This window comes from Vipera ursinii (assembly GCF_947247035.1).
Source record: "Vipera ursinii genome assembly, chromosome: 1".
Lineage (NCBI taxonomy): Eukaryota > Metazoa > Chordata > Lepidosauria > Squamata > Viperidae > Vipera > Vipera ursinii.
Window position 1 is genome coordinate 274255354 of NC_139512.1, and position 15426 is coordinate 274270779.

The 15426-nt window shown below is 35.9% G+C and overlaps 1 protein-coding gene across 1 annotated transcript in view; it reads right to left on the reverse strand.

The window, feature by feature from the left end:
- SYNE1 (spectrin repeat containing nuclear envelope protein 1) overlaps positions 1 to 15426 on the reverse strand; it is a gene marked incomplete at its 5' end in the record, with an annotated part of 320362 nt that overhangs the window by 211971 nt on the left and 92965 nt on the right. The window contains 7 exons of the mRNA XM_083348719.1: positions 47 to 170; positions 281 to 468; positions 905 to 1003; positions 4229 to 4456; positions 8043 to 8193; positions 12134 to 12294; positions 13403 to 13543. Coding sequence (XP_083204845.1) covers positions 47 to 170; positions 281 to 468; positions 905 to 1003; positions 4229 to 4456; positions 8043 to 8193; positions 12134 to 12294; positions 13403 to 13543 — 1092 coding nt within the window. The remainder of the gene's footprint in view (positions 1 to 46; positions 171 to 280; positions 469 to 904; positions 1004 to 4228; positions 4457 to 8042; positions 8194 to 12133; positions 12295 to 13402; positions 13544 to 15426) is intronic.

Below are 15426 nucleotides of genomic sequence, written 5' to 3' on the forward strand. Positions count from 1 at the left end.
CTATAAAATTAGGGAAACAATTGAGTTGCCAACCCAGAAATCTTACTTGAAGTAATTGTAGTTCATTTTCTAGTTTAACTTTGTCAGCAGAAACATGCTGTTCTGTAGGTCTGACTGCAGTTTCACACTTCTCTAACCAAGTCAAAAAGGTAGACAATTCCTTCTCCAATCTAGTGGAATATTGTAATAAATAAATAATTCCGTTAATCCAGTGCTACTAAAATATTTTTTAAATCTGCAAAAACTTTTGTAGCTGAAGAGAACATAGGGTACTTTTTACCTCTGACATTGTACTAGATGAGTCTCTAAAGAGTCATGTTTCTCTTTTACTTGTTTCATAATATTTTCATGTTTTTGCTGAAGCATGACAATATCTTGATTTGCTTTTTCTTTGTTTGTAAGTTTGCGAGAGCCAGATGATAAAGAAGTCAGTGCTTGATTCATTCTTTCCAGATCTTGTGAGAGGTCCTGCTTAATACAACGCAACAAAACAGAAGCCATTTAGCATCATGTTCCCAGATGCACTGATTTATACATTACAATGTAGTAATAAAAAGTTACATTTAAATTTTAAGTGGTTTAATACAAGCATTTTTAGAAAGTATACATGCTTAGCTATATAATACATTATTTCCCAATTTGTGAATACAATTTTTCTTAATTCAAAAATTGTCTGTAAGTGATATGTCTCATATTGTGTATATAAAAGATAGGCTCCAGACAACTATCCAAGTGGAGCTTTTTATCTTGTGCCACAACAAGCTTGTTGATCGTGGAAATCTCATATTTCTTCATTTGCTAAATTCTCACTATAAACCCATTCAGAACAGTACATGTCTTTTATTTGTTGATCCTGTCAAACAAGTGACAAAAGTTGAAACAAAAAGTTACAGGTTTTTATTACCGTAAGGTCTTGGAGAGCCTTATAAGTTTCTGCTAATGAACAGGATGAGATATCAAGCTCTATCACTTTGGCTTCAGAACTGCTTAAGTCTTCTTGAATCTAAATCAGTAAATGAAAAGAAGAAGGAGAAGAGGAAGAGGATGAAGAAAGAGAAAGAGGACGATGAGGTTACATTGCCATTTTCTATCATTTAAAACAATTAATCTTGGATTCTTCACAGTGAATCTTATGAGTTGCAATAGTTCATAAGGTCAATATGAGAGAGAGAGTAGTAGTCAGTTGCTTACTGATATTTCTGTAATAACAGTTCATGCTACTAAACTGCTATTACTTACTTATGTTAATCCTAATTATGAGAGTATAAGAATGATTTATCTTTTAAAATAATATTCTTCCATACAACTAGGATTACTGTGCTTGTTAAAAATATCAATAGCAATATTTTATGCTAAAGGCAAGAGCCAATATGGTGGAGTAGTTAAGGCATCAGTCTAAACTACTCTTGCCTTAGGCACAAAGCCAGCTGGGTAACTTTAGACCAGTCATTTTGTCTTACCCTAGGAAGGAAACAATGGTAAACCACTTCTGAAGAACCTTGCCAAGAAAACTGCAGGGACTTTACCAGGCTGTGTCCAGAAATTGAACACTAGGCTAAGTGACTGAACTATGCTCAAGAACTTAGGAACGGGCATACAGAAAAATGGCAGCAGGTGCTCTGGATTGACAAGTCAAAATTAGAAATATTTGGCTATAGCAGGAGACAGTTTGTTCACCGAAGGGCTGAAGAGCAGTACAATAATGAGTATCTGCAGGCAACAGTGAAGCATGGTGGAGGTTCCTTGCAAATCTGGGGCTGCATTTCTGCAAATGGAGTTGGAGATTTGGTCAGGATCAATGGTGTCCTTAATGCTATGAAATACAGATACGTAGCCATCATGCCATACCATCAGGGAGGTGTGTGATTGGCCCCAAATTTATTCTGCAGCAGAACAATGGCCCCAAACATACAGTCAATGCCATTAAGAACTATCTTCAGTGTAAAGAACAACAAGAGGACTTGGAAGTGATGGTTTGACCCCCAAAGAGCCCTGACCTCAATATCATTGACTCTGTTTGGGATTACATGAAGAGACAAAAGGATCTGAGGCAGCCTACATTTATAGGCTGTAGATCTGTGGTTAGTTTTCCAAGATATTTGGAACCATCTTGAAGGAACCTTGCTGAGTTCCTTCAAAAACTATGTGCAAGTATATCTAGAAGCAGGGCTTTTCAACTTTTTCACTCGTTGTACCACTTTTAGGATATGGCAACATCCAAGTACCACCAGTCGCCTAGCAAGGTGTCAAAAACTTGACCAAAAAAAGGGGAAAAAGTGATGAAGTACAACAGTTCGCTTAGTGACTGTTTGAAGTTACAATGGCACTGAAAAAAAGTTTCCCCCAAGACACAGCCAAGCAAGACACCTGCCCACCCGCCCGGCAGAGCTCTTCCTCCTGTCCGAGGTTTTCATTGTTGTGAGCATTTCTGTTGAGGATTGGCAGAGGGGGTGGGGTGGGGGGTGCTTGGTTTTTATTCCCCCCATCTGCTGGGTGGTTGCAGCAGGTTTTGGTCACTTCACATGACCCTGGGACACTGTGACCATCATAAATATGAATCAGTTGCCAAGCATCTGAATGTAAATCACAAGACCCTAGAGATAATGCAACATTCCAGCTGATCGGCGCTTCTTCTTAGCTCAGCAGAAGCGCCAGGATCAGTGCCGAGCTCCAGCTGGAGCCTGGCACTGATTCTGGTGCTTCCACTGAGCCCTGACAGCCCTGCAGCTCCAGCCATCTCTCGCTCAGGCTTGTGTGCTGCTGCCACTGGTTCAGCTCATTCCCCTCCCCAGCTACCACTTTTCTAGGATGGTCGCGTACCACCTGCCAGGTGCCAATGTACCACAGGTGGTACCCATACCACTGGTTGAAAAGCCCTGCCTATAAGAACTGATGCTGTTTTGAAGGCAAAGGGTGGTCACACCAAATATTGATTTGATTTGGATTTATCTTCTGTTCATTTGCTTTCCATTTTGTTAATTGATAAAAATAGACTATTAACATTTCTATTTCTATTTCTGTAAATTCCTAATTTACCGCATTTATGCACAACTGCTTAACACTTTTGCACAGTACTGTGTATGTGTGTGTGAGAGAAATAAATGCTAACTAGGTAGGAAATCATGGGAGGATTTAGCCTCAGGCAAGTTTTCTTAAAACAGAAGTTTTATAGTAACCATATTCTTGACTAGAAGGTCTGTTTTAAAGATACGTAAGTTAACTTAAGATAATAGTCATGATGACTGCAATAAATATTTGATTGACTGACATCGTGATAAACCACAACTTATTCTGACAGAAGAAATAACAGGAAGCCTCAGAACAGCATATTCCCACTTCTAGCACTTCATCTTCCACACTGGTTCCTTAAAAGCATCTAACTATGGTTTGAAGAAATCCAACTTCAAACAATTGATTTTGAAACTGGCTTTTTTTCAAGCAATCCATACTTTAAAAACACCTTAAGATTTGAATATAACACTTGATCATGCTTAATAAAAATTAAAAGTGAAAATCTTTTCATAATACAGGGGTGGTAGGGTATGATATATTTATTATTTGGTTTTGTCCAGCCAATCGATTTTACCATATTTTAGATTTAATTTTAGCATTTTATCCATGAAGGATATTGAAGCATTGATATTGAACTATTTATGAAGCAAATACTTCAATCAATGTTTCTCAACGTTTGCATGTTTAAGATGTGTCGGTTTCAACTCCCAGAATTATCAATTCATTACATTTAAAACAATATTTAAATACAGATAGTCCTCGACTTATAACAATTGAGTCCAAAATTTATGTTGCTAAGTGAGACATTTGTCAAGTGAATTTTGCCACATTTGTGACGTTTCTTGCTTAAGTGAATCATTGCAGTTGTTAAACTAGTAACACAGTTGTTAAATGAATCTGGCTTCCCCATTGACTTAGTTTTTAAGAAGGTTACAAAAGTGATCACATGACCCCGAGAGATTGCAACTTTCATAAATATGAACCAGTTGCCAAGCATCCAAATTTTGATCACGTGATCATGGAGAGTCTGTAACGGTCATAAGTGTGAAAAATAGTCGTAGGTCACTTTTTCCAGTGCTATTGTAACTTTGAAAGGTAACTAAACAAACTGTTATAAGTCAAGGACTACCTGTAGACCCTTTGTGTCTTAATGTGGTTTAGCACTCAACTGTCACTGTGTTTTTGGAATGGCCTAGACAAAATTGATGTGTTCTACCTTTCTAAAGTTTTCCTCAAATTTTTGCTGCACCGATGCCCTTCCTGCGATGGTTCCTTCCAGATTCTGTGCGTGGTCTCTGAATTCTTCCCAGTATCTCCTAATCTGTGTCATCTTGGCTTTAATATGTGCCGATTCTCCAGAAGTAAGATACTGAGAGAAAAGTTGAGCATCTTCTTCTAGCTTTGGCATTTCGTTGTCCTTATCAGCTATTTCATTCTTAACAGCCTAAAATGTAAATAAGTGTACATAAAGAAGCCATATCATGGATTGTTCCATACATTACACGGAAATCACTTTTGCTTCAAACAAAAAAGGGCAATGCATACAATGATCATGTGTTATCTATCATGTTATACATCATTATTAATTCATACATTTATTACAGGATCAGGTTTAAATAGGTTATTGATAAAACATAATTATTGAACTTAGCTATTTTTCTTTCAGCCATGTGTTCATTCTTCTCCATATATAACACTGAGAAAGCTTAATTTTCATTCCTTAAATGATTCTGGGTTATCAGACAATTGTGTATCATATAGCAATGTTAATGGAATTTTTTTGTGGCGTACTTTGCAATTGATTAAACTTTTAATAGACTATTAGCACTTATCTATCATATGTCCATGTAGTTTGGAAGAAACACTGATTATTAATATTCTTGTAATCAAAAATGTCTTATTTGCTCTAAAGCAGGCACAACTGACATAAATGTACTCAATTTTTATAATTTGGAACAATTAACTGTAGGTGGTTTGTTCAAAGGCATTCTTTGACTTTGCTCTAATTGTAGTAAGTATTGGCTAACCTGTTGGTTATGAGAACATCCAAATTAACATGAATTAGCTATTTGGCTTTTTAAGCCTAAAGTGCAAGAAATGAAAAGTAAAACCCACAATTCAAGTAATAGTTTCTATTCTTTTGCAAATAATTAGTCCTTGCTGATTAAAGCAATATGCATACTGCTGGAAAATGAGGACTTATAACTGAATTCATTGTAACATAGAAAGGAGGCCTAGATTAACTTGGGTTCTTGGTCCATTTCTCTTTATACTGTTACAAGCAGGCGTACATGGGATCCGCTGCTATTCTTTTTCAGTTGTTTGGGGAATAGGAAAACATTTAAGGTGTTGAGGGAAACTGGGTGACATAAGCCACTTAAAATACTCCTTTTGCCCCTTGAAATTCTTGTTCTCCCTCTGAAAAATCAAACCCATTTTAGATCCTGTTGCTGACTACTTTTGAATGATAGCCATCAACATGCTGTATGAAGCTTGCTGCCACTTTAGACAGAAGATGGTCCCACTAGTTGGTTGAATTTCAGATATGAGACAGAACCAACTTTATCAACTGAATTGGAAATTATTGGTCAAAATTTATGTGTTCTACCTTTCTAAAGTTTGCCTCAAAATTATGCTGTACCAATGCCCTTCCTTCAATGGTTCTTTCCAATTTCTGTGCATGGTCTCTGAATTCTTCCCAGAATCTCCTAATCTGTGTCATCTTGACTTTAATATGTGCTGATTAAATATGTGCTCAAAATGAAATATACTACAGTGTGAGCTATAATTGCCTTTGCCAATGATATTGTAGGTTTTGTGACACAGATACTTTGAATGAAAGCATTCTTAATTGAAAAATATATATAAGATATTATGTCTTGACTTTAGCTAAAACTGCAATAGAGTTTCTGTTCTCAGAAAGAGCTTCATCATCTCAGGTTGCTTCTGATCCTGAAGACTGGATTACTCTTACAAATGGTAGGGTTGATGGTGTTGCGACTGCAGAAGAAAGAGGAGAGTTCATAGAAATACTCTCTCCCCTTGTGATATAACCTTTATTTTTAAGATCCTGCTTTACAATAATGTAATGTAAACTACATTATTTGTAATATATTCACATACAATTGTCATGCATGTCTTTCATTTGAATTTTATCTATTTACTTACTTTTCAGATAAGATCACATAGTTGTAAATTTATGGAGACAATTGGTATTCTTCCCTTTAAATATTTCTATGCTATTTCCTGCTTTATTACCATCATATAAAGCAAAAGCGTACCTTTCCTGATATGTTTTAAAGAAAAAAGCTATTTCTAATTGCAGCTTTATAGATTAGTATAATGGCATTTATTCATGTGGATCATTTATCTTTAAAAACTTAAGGATCCATAAAAAGCTACTCTTATTCTCAATAAGAGATAAAGAACAAGGAGAGAACTATCAGAGAAGATCTCATTAACCTGAGACAGTTCTGTGAGAACCACTTACTTTAACTTAAATCCAACAGTAGCATCCTTTATATTGTCACATTAAAAAATATGAATAAATGATGATAGTAATTATGTCCCCACCCACCTGAAAGAAGTGTTGTTCTACCAACACTCCTAAATTGCTAACTGCCTCCCCCCTATGCAATTTATAATCAGTGTTATAACGTTTTCACTCAAAATTATGACCCTAACTAGTGTAAGAAGGCCTTGATCAGGCCAGATAAAAGTGTTTGCTTGGTTATTATTATGTAAATCAACACTGTGTATTAAAATGAAATATATGCAGCCCTCTGATAGACTACCCTATGGAGCAACTTCTCAGAGTTACGAAGGAGCTGAAAAAGTAATTTTATGAGCAGCTCTCATACTTACAACCACATTCCCCCAGTCATGTGCTTGTCATTTGCAAGCTTCACAGCTGGTTTCTGACAAGCAAAGTCACTGGAGAAACCAGCGTAAAATCACAAGTCACAGTCACATGATGTCTCCCTTAATGACAGCAGCAGAAGTGAGGTTGTTAGTTGGCTTGGTGGTAGAGTTGCAAGTTTTGATTATAGCTATTGACTGAGCACTACCTTATTCTTACTGCAAAGGCAAGCATCTTATTATACATATTACAGGAATCATTCAATATTAGTAATACTGTAGTACAACACATGTTGTGATAAAGGACACCATGCTGAACCTCAGATAATTAAGCCAAATAGTCAATTCTTCCATCTGTACTTCAAGGGGCATAAGGTTGGCAGGCATATCCAACATACCATGTACCACTACAGGTGATGACTTCCACTGCTATATGTCAGTGTCCATTCTCATCACAACAATCAATTAAAAAATAATAAAATCTAGATCTTTTTCTCTACAAGTGGACTAACGGTATTTTTACTTTAAGAAGTTCTAGCAGTTTGACAGGGAAGTTATAAAGAAGTTCTAGAAAAATATATGTGTATGTATTTTTAATCATAAAACTATAAAAAAAATAATCCTGTATGTGAAATTTACATTCTGGGAATTCTGATTAACTATACTTGTAGTTGTAATGTTTAGTAACACTCCAGAGGAAAAATAAAATCTAGTATATAATATGAAGAACTCAGAGTATGTAAAAAAAGGTTTAGTTACCAATACTGAATCCAGGCATTCCTTTATTATTTCAGCATTACTTGAGAAAGTACACAAAATTATACACAATTTATCTAACATGTTGGAATAAAATACTGTAACTGCAATACAGATTACAATAGAAATCATTCTACATTTTGTGAAAATATACCCAGGAAGATATTTTGCACGTAAAGAGCATCACCCAAAAACAATCCACTGAACTTTTCACATATACCAAAGTTTTTTTCCATTTAATTTAAAACTTTAAATATGTGTATTTTATTTTAAACTCCTATAAAACCTTCTGCCTTAGTATTTTTATGTCAAAGTATGCTGTTAAAAGCCTACTCCTCTGCTCTGCAGATTACTAGTGGAGGGCAAAAAATAAAATAAAACAATATTTAATGCTAAATAAAATGTGAACCAATCACCTTAATTTGGTTGATTTGCACATCCAGGGAAGATGATGGTATTTCCAAGGCATCCAGCGCTTTTTCTTTTTCATTGATCCAGAGGGACAATGCTTCAAATTTTTTCCCAAACTGATCCCACTTGTCTTTCACCATTTCCATGGTTTTAATACTAAAATCAACCATATTTAGTGAAAAAAAATTAACACTCTACTACTGTGTAACTATGCCTGTTCACTTACATGTCCAATTTAAAGAAATTCTTACATAACATCATGTCATTTTAAAAACCAAACCACAAAATGCCTGTTTCTAAATTTAAAATTATAGCATCCAAGGAACCTGGTCTTAATCACTCCCAGAGTGTAGGAAGTGATATCCCCTCCCATTTTCTGAAAAGAACAAAACTAGTGTGCAAAGCAGCAAATCATCTTCTGAGATATTATTTTCAAAGGTGTATTTTTAGAGCAGCGTGGAAATTAACCGCTTAGCAGCTACCACATGGGTTGTTTTTCAATAGCTTATTTTTAATCAAAGATTGTTACTGTTTTAAATGTAGTGTAATACAAGTGAAAACTTAACCATTAAAGTGAGCTGAAGTTTTGATACTGACCTATATGTCTCAGTTATCATGAAACCAGGAGAAAACAGAGAATTACTGCTGAAGATTCTGAATATATTTATATAATTCTGCATAGAATATTCTTATTTGTTTATTGGACTGATGTGCAAACTGATTATTGTAATATCCAAAGCAGATATTAACTTTATAGTGTAGGTATACTTAAAAGTTAGCCATAACTGTTTATTTTTGGCTCATCCTGATTCATGACTCTATCCATAATGCCTCAATATTAACACTCGCAAAATAAGTTATAGTTTAAAACATCTTGCTTTAATTGCAATGTGTGACTACAGCCAATATTTTTGTACTATAGGTGAAAAACTGCAGTGTGTTTACCTATATGTACAGTTTTGCACTTAGGTTTCCTTGAAGCTATTTGTCTTCCTAATATTTCCACCCCTGAAATCTTGTTTCCCAAAATGCAAGTATTTGTTAATTTTAAACTTTAGGGAAATCTTGAAAGTTTTTATGGAACATCTAATCAGATTGCAGTAACTGTAAATTATTAATTGAGAGCTGCTGAAGCTCAGCCAATGCTGATCTTTATTTCTTAAATTCCTAACAAACCCTTCACTTGCGCTTCTCGTTAAAATATTAACATTTCCTTCCACTTGATCTGTTTTGAACAAACTATTATATTATGATCGACCTCACATATTGTGCTTATACCATAAGTACATTAGAGGAAAACAAGAATGCTTCCCAATACATTACATGGTGTGAATGAAAATGACTGAAATACCAAAAGAATAAATATGTCTTTCTGTATGATTTATGGTACAATTGCTATCACCCCAATAAAGAAGATAGTTGCCTTCACTAAAGTTGGGCATTTCTTTATGCAATCTACACAGTATGCAAATTCATTAGAAACTATAGAATTATACAACTAAACCATACATTTGTGCTAACTCACATCCAAAATATTTAACCAGCCAGGTAGATATGCATGCATATTTTGTTAAAATAACAACCATCTAGTTTCAGCTAGCTATATCATGTGTAACTAAGTACCTGTCCTAAACTTGTACTAAAAAGGGCCATGACCCATCCACCTATTTAAGTATTTTAGAATGAAAAGGGGGAAAAAATAAATGTCATATAATGCAGTTCAGAGGCAGTAGAAGCAATGCCTTTCTTTGCTCATTTGTGATAAAGGAGAAATAAGTTCCAAATAATCTACAAAGCAAGACTAGGATTCATGGAAAACAATTATTCTTTTTAGAATAATTTAAAAAGGGCAGAGCAATGATGAAGAAATGTACAAGGAAAAAAATCATATAAAACTACTAGGGAGGGGAACAATTATGTTAAAGTGTAACTCCTCTCTAACACGTTAACAACCTTGAATGTGATAAACTCAATTGTTTTGGGGCCTTAAAGGAAAAAAGGGAATGTACAAGAATATAAATAATAAAAATGAATGTGGGGGATGGGTGGGTTTGCAAATAACTCACTGGCAAATGCTAAGAGTTTTTGTGGTCTAGAACAGGGGTGTCAAACTCAATTTCATTGAGGGCCGCATCAGCATTGCGGTTGCCCTCAAGGGGCCAGGTGGGTATGGCCAGGGTGGGCATGGCCTACTGGGTGGGTGTGGCTAGAGTGTGTATGGCCTACTGGGTGGGTGTGGCCAGCTCTACATCATTTGCATCAAGGGTGCCTATGGGGGCCTGGGCAGGAGTGGGACAGATCTGAGGGTCTCTGGCAGAAGGAGGGTCTCTGAGCCAGGGCCAAGGCAGTGGGGGCCATTCCCTCACTGTTTCCAGGATGGCTTTGCGGGCCACATGAAACCACTTCGCGGGCCAGATCTGGCCCCCGGGCCTTGTGTTTGACATGTCTGGTCTAGAATATGAAATGTTAGAAATATATCCAAAATATCCTGCTCAGGTATCAAGCAATTTTGGACAAACTATTCAATCAGCCTCATGAACCTATTTGTAAAATGGGAATAATATTGCCCTGTTGCCTAAAGTTCTGGCAAAGATGAAACAAAGTATAAAGCATTAAATTCACTCTTGCTATATTTTTTTCTTTCCATGTTATAGCTCTGACTGTAATCCTTTCTAATCTCCAGATTCTAACACTCATAGACAATTGTTTCTTTGTCTCTTTCAAACTGTTCCCATGTGTGTATTGTGAACTACAAGAAAGGAAATAGACAAAGTGACAGAGCAATAAAAGAAGGACAGGAAATTAATGTTCATAATTAACATGCATGAATAATGGTTTTTTCTGGCTCAAAAAAATAGGCTATATTAAACCTATTTACCTGAATTTACATTATCATGTTCAAAATCTAAAATATTAAGTACACAAATGAAAATCCTTGCTAGATCCAAGACTTTTGTGTTCTATGAGCAAAGATTAGGAACTCAGAGTGCAGGGCATGACAGCAAAGAGTCTTCTGTACTGAGATGACAATTGTATGTGAATTCCTAACGATAAATCCTTGTAATTATCTAAATCAGGGGTGTCAAACTGCCAGCCAAGGCAGTGGGGGCCATTCCCTCACTGTTTCCAGGATGGCTTTGCGGGCCACATGAAACCACTTCGCGGGCCAGATCTGGCCCCCGGGCCTTGTGTTTGACATGTCTGGTCTAGAATATGAAATGTTAGAAATATATCCAAAATATCCTGCTCAGGTATCAAGCAATTTTGGACAAACTATTCAATCAGCCTCATGAACCTATTTGTAAAATGGGAATAATATTGCCCTGTCGCCTAAAGTTCTGGCAAAGATGAAACAAAGTATAAAGCATTAAATTCACTCTTGCTATATTTTTTTCTTTCCATGTTATAGCTCTGACTGTAATCCTTTCTAATCTCCAGATTCTAACACTCATAGAGCCTGGTGAATAAATACAAGGATACAAAGAAATAAGATAGGCATTTTATCTGTCAATTGTAATAGCATGAGAAAAAGGAATAGGGCACATTTCAGGGAGAGAAAGGCACAGTTTATGTTCTCACGCACTCAGCTGAACTGTAAAGAAAAAATAATATTTTAAAAAGTAGACCGATTAGTAGATTTTTCTAAATGCCCCAAGGCACTTTAGGAAATGACATTATTTATCTACGCTAACCTCTATCAAATCAGTTTCTGTTTTTGTCCCTGTGCTGAATATTGAAGTGCATTATTATGACTTTAGTTCTGTAGCCAGTTCAAAGTATTTCTCTCATTGACAAGAGTCAGGCTAAGTGCATAAAATTTGATTCACAATGGTTCCTTCACACAGCAATAATAAGGACACTTAAAGGACCAAGGATATAGTTTTTCCAATTAGGGAAAGTGTTGATGCTTTCTTTCTTTCTCTCTCAGATCTTCCACCACACTTGGAATGACACCACAGTCATTGCTGATAGATAAGTTATTATTTTACGACAGAGTTTTACAAAGTCTTTAAGACTCAACACTGCACTAATATAAGGCAAATAAGATACATTCCTTCTGTCAGGAAACAAATATTATGACTACTTAAGGACATACTCTTCTTCAAGTGTAGCTTCTACTTTTTTAACTTGTTCCTGAATTGACTTTGCTTGCTGCTGAAGGCTCTCTTTGCTCCTATGACCCAGCTGTATGGCAAAAGATTTCTTGACCAGATTCTCTGCTTCCATGGCCATGGCTACGGTCTGCTTGGAAAGTTCCTGTGAAAAGGAGGAGACTTAAACATCATTCTCAGTAATATTTTGCCAACAAGTGGTAGTTGTTATTATTATCATTGATCACACAGCCAGCCAGATGTTTAGATTGGGACTGGCATTTTTGCTCATCTATCAAGTCCTTCCCAAAGACCTGGGATAGGCAGAAATTGTTCTTCGATGGTATTAAATGTAGCATCGCTAGATGTAAGCTGTTCTGAGTAAAGCTGCATTTTGCAATTGATTGACATTTTATCAATGTCAATGTCAATGGTGTTCAAGTGGTGGTCCAGATGTTTATTACGGATTATTGTTATTATTGGAATTTGCTCTATGTTCTTGTAAACATGGAATACCAAAGTAGTTTTTTAAAAAAAATTACCAGTTCAAGAATATCTGATTTAAAAAGGGAAAATCCTCACTATATGTAACTTAAAGACAGTTTTGCTAAATAATACAGAATTTCTTTGTTTCAGTTTTCTTAGGACTGGAACCATTCCCAGCATGACTGTAACAATTCTCTACTAATGTTTTATATTTGTACTGCTATTAGCAGGGGTGTCAAACTCGCAATGTCACATGACGTCTCGTGACTTTTTTTCCACTGCCGGCAATGGGGTGGGCGTGGTTTCGGCATGACACATTCAGCCCACGGCCCAGCAGTTTGACACCCCTGTATTAGAGCCAGGTTAACTTGAACCACATAAAGGAAAGGATCATGGAATTTGCATATCATTTTCGGGAAAAAGAAAATACGCACCTTTTCAATCTGGGAATCTATTGATACTGTGTTCTGGTTGGCCCAGATTGAGTCTTCCTTTATTAATTTATTTACAGCATTTATATGGCTTTGCAACTCAACATAATTCTGGATGACTTATAGAAATAATTGACAATAGATGCAAAACGTAAAGGGAAAGAATGCATAGCTTTAAAAACCAATTATCTTAATAATGTTTAGGTATATATTCATTTTAAAGTTAGTGTCTTACCTGCTTGACCTTCATTCAAGACAAGGAGTCACTAATAAAATACACATTCTTTTAACAAAAAGAAATACACAAGAACCTAATATAATACCAGTTAAAACAGTAAAAGTCCTCAGGACACATACTTTTGTCTTTTCTAATTCTGATGACAAACTCTCCAAGCTGCTAAAACTTAAGATGCGTTCAAGGGCAGAGCTTGCATGACTCAAATACTTGACAATTGTTTCTTTGTCTCTTTCAAACTGTTCCCATGTGTGTATTGTGAACTACAAGAAAGGAAATAGACAAAGTGACAGAGCAATAAAAGAAGGACAGGAAATTAATGTTCATAATTAACATGCATGAATAATGGTTTTTTCTGGCTCAAAAAATAGGCTATATTAAACCTATTTACCTGAATTTACATTATCATGTTCAAAATCTAAAATATTAAGTACACAAATGAAAATCCTTGCTAGATCCAAGACTTTTGTGTTCTATGAGCAAAGATTAGGAACTCAGAGTGCAGGGCATGACAGCAAAGAGTCTTCTGTACTGAGATGACAATTGTATGTGAATTCCTAACAATAAATCCTTGTAATTATCTAAATCAGGGGTGTCAAACTGCCAGCCTGTAGGCCGGAGGCATCATGCTGAAACCGCGCCCACCCCATTGCCAGTAATGGGAAAAAAAATCCTGACACGTCACATGACATTGTGAGTATGACACCCCTGATCTAGGTGATAAGTGGCTTTGCCATTCCACTCATCCAATATAATTTTTCCCAATAGCTTTTCAGTCTGCTAGTAGTACTGGTATTCCCTGGTTGTCCCATGTAGTATCAAGATGCTGGTAATGACCTATAAAGCTCTAAATGGCTTGGGTCCGGATTATCTAAAGGAACACCTGCTGCCGGTATCAACTTCCCATCGTCCTGTGCGCTCCCACAGGGTGCCGCCGGTTAAAGAGTGCCGGCGGGTGATCCCCAGAGGGAGGGCATTCTCTGTGGGCACGCCTGCCCTTTGGAATGATTTACCTGTGGAACTTCAGACCGCCCCTGATCTGCGTTCATTTCGCCGGGACCTGTAAGCCTGGTTTTTCGATCTATCAGGCCTGGACTGAAAGGGTTTTAGCTTTTTATATATTGTTTTAATTGTTGGGCTTAATTAATTTAATCTATTTTAATTTTATATTATCTTTATATTGTATTTTATGCTGCCCTGTAAACCGCCCTGAGTCCTTCAGGAATAGGGCGGTATAAAAATCTAATTAAATAAATAAATAATTAAATAAATAAGATATGACACCAAAAGCCTTTGTCAAATTAGCCAAGTTTGCTTGGTGTTACACCTTAGCTAGGTTTTATATGCAAATACTATATACTACTTACAGTTCAAACAACCATTGTAAAATAGCTCCTAAAGTTTAATTATTAAACTCTATTCAAAAACTGTCTGATAAATGATTTATTACTAATATGTTTAGATTATTCCTAAGCCTTAAGAATAAAATAACTGTGCAAGAGCCATGTGTGATTCTCCTCTTTTAAACATCTGCCTTTCCTTATTTGAATAGTTCAAAGGTACATTTTGTCCAACATTCTTTCTCACAGTAGCTAATGAATCCTATGAGAATTCCACTTTTATTTTTGCATGCAGAAAATAACATCAGCACTTTTAGAATAATTGTGCTGCTTTAAGTGTGCCAATTCCCTGTTTAAATGTTTACACTATCTTGTTAATTTCATTTTATCTCAATACTTCTAGAGATTTATGTGTGCATGTGTGCAATAGCATTTATTTAAGTTTTTAACTTATTGTGGGTTTCAGAAAATTACTTTTTAAAATCTAGTCATGAATAGGCCTAGTTTCCATGAATTTGTCTATGCCTCCTTCAATATCTTAAAGTTGAGGACCATTCACTATGTCTGGTGATACCCAATTGTATAGTTAAATTCTAGATTAACCTAATACTTGAACTTCATAATCGTATTATGAAAAATTAACAATTTCACAGAGTAAAAAGAAAAGATGACCTGGAGTCAGACAATTCTTGGTGGTTACATGGACACAACCATGCATGTCTCTTGGCAGGAATACTAAAATAGCATTACTAGAGGGGGATCATTTTTTTCCTACTCTAGCCTACAGCTATAACCTGGTAGTTTCC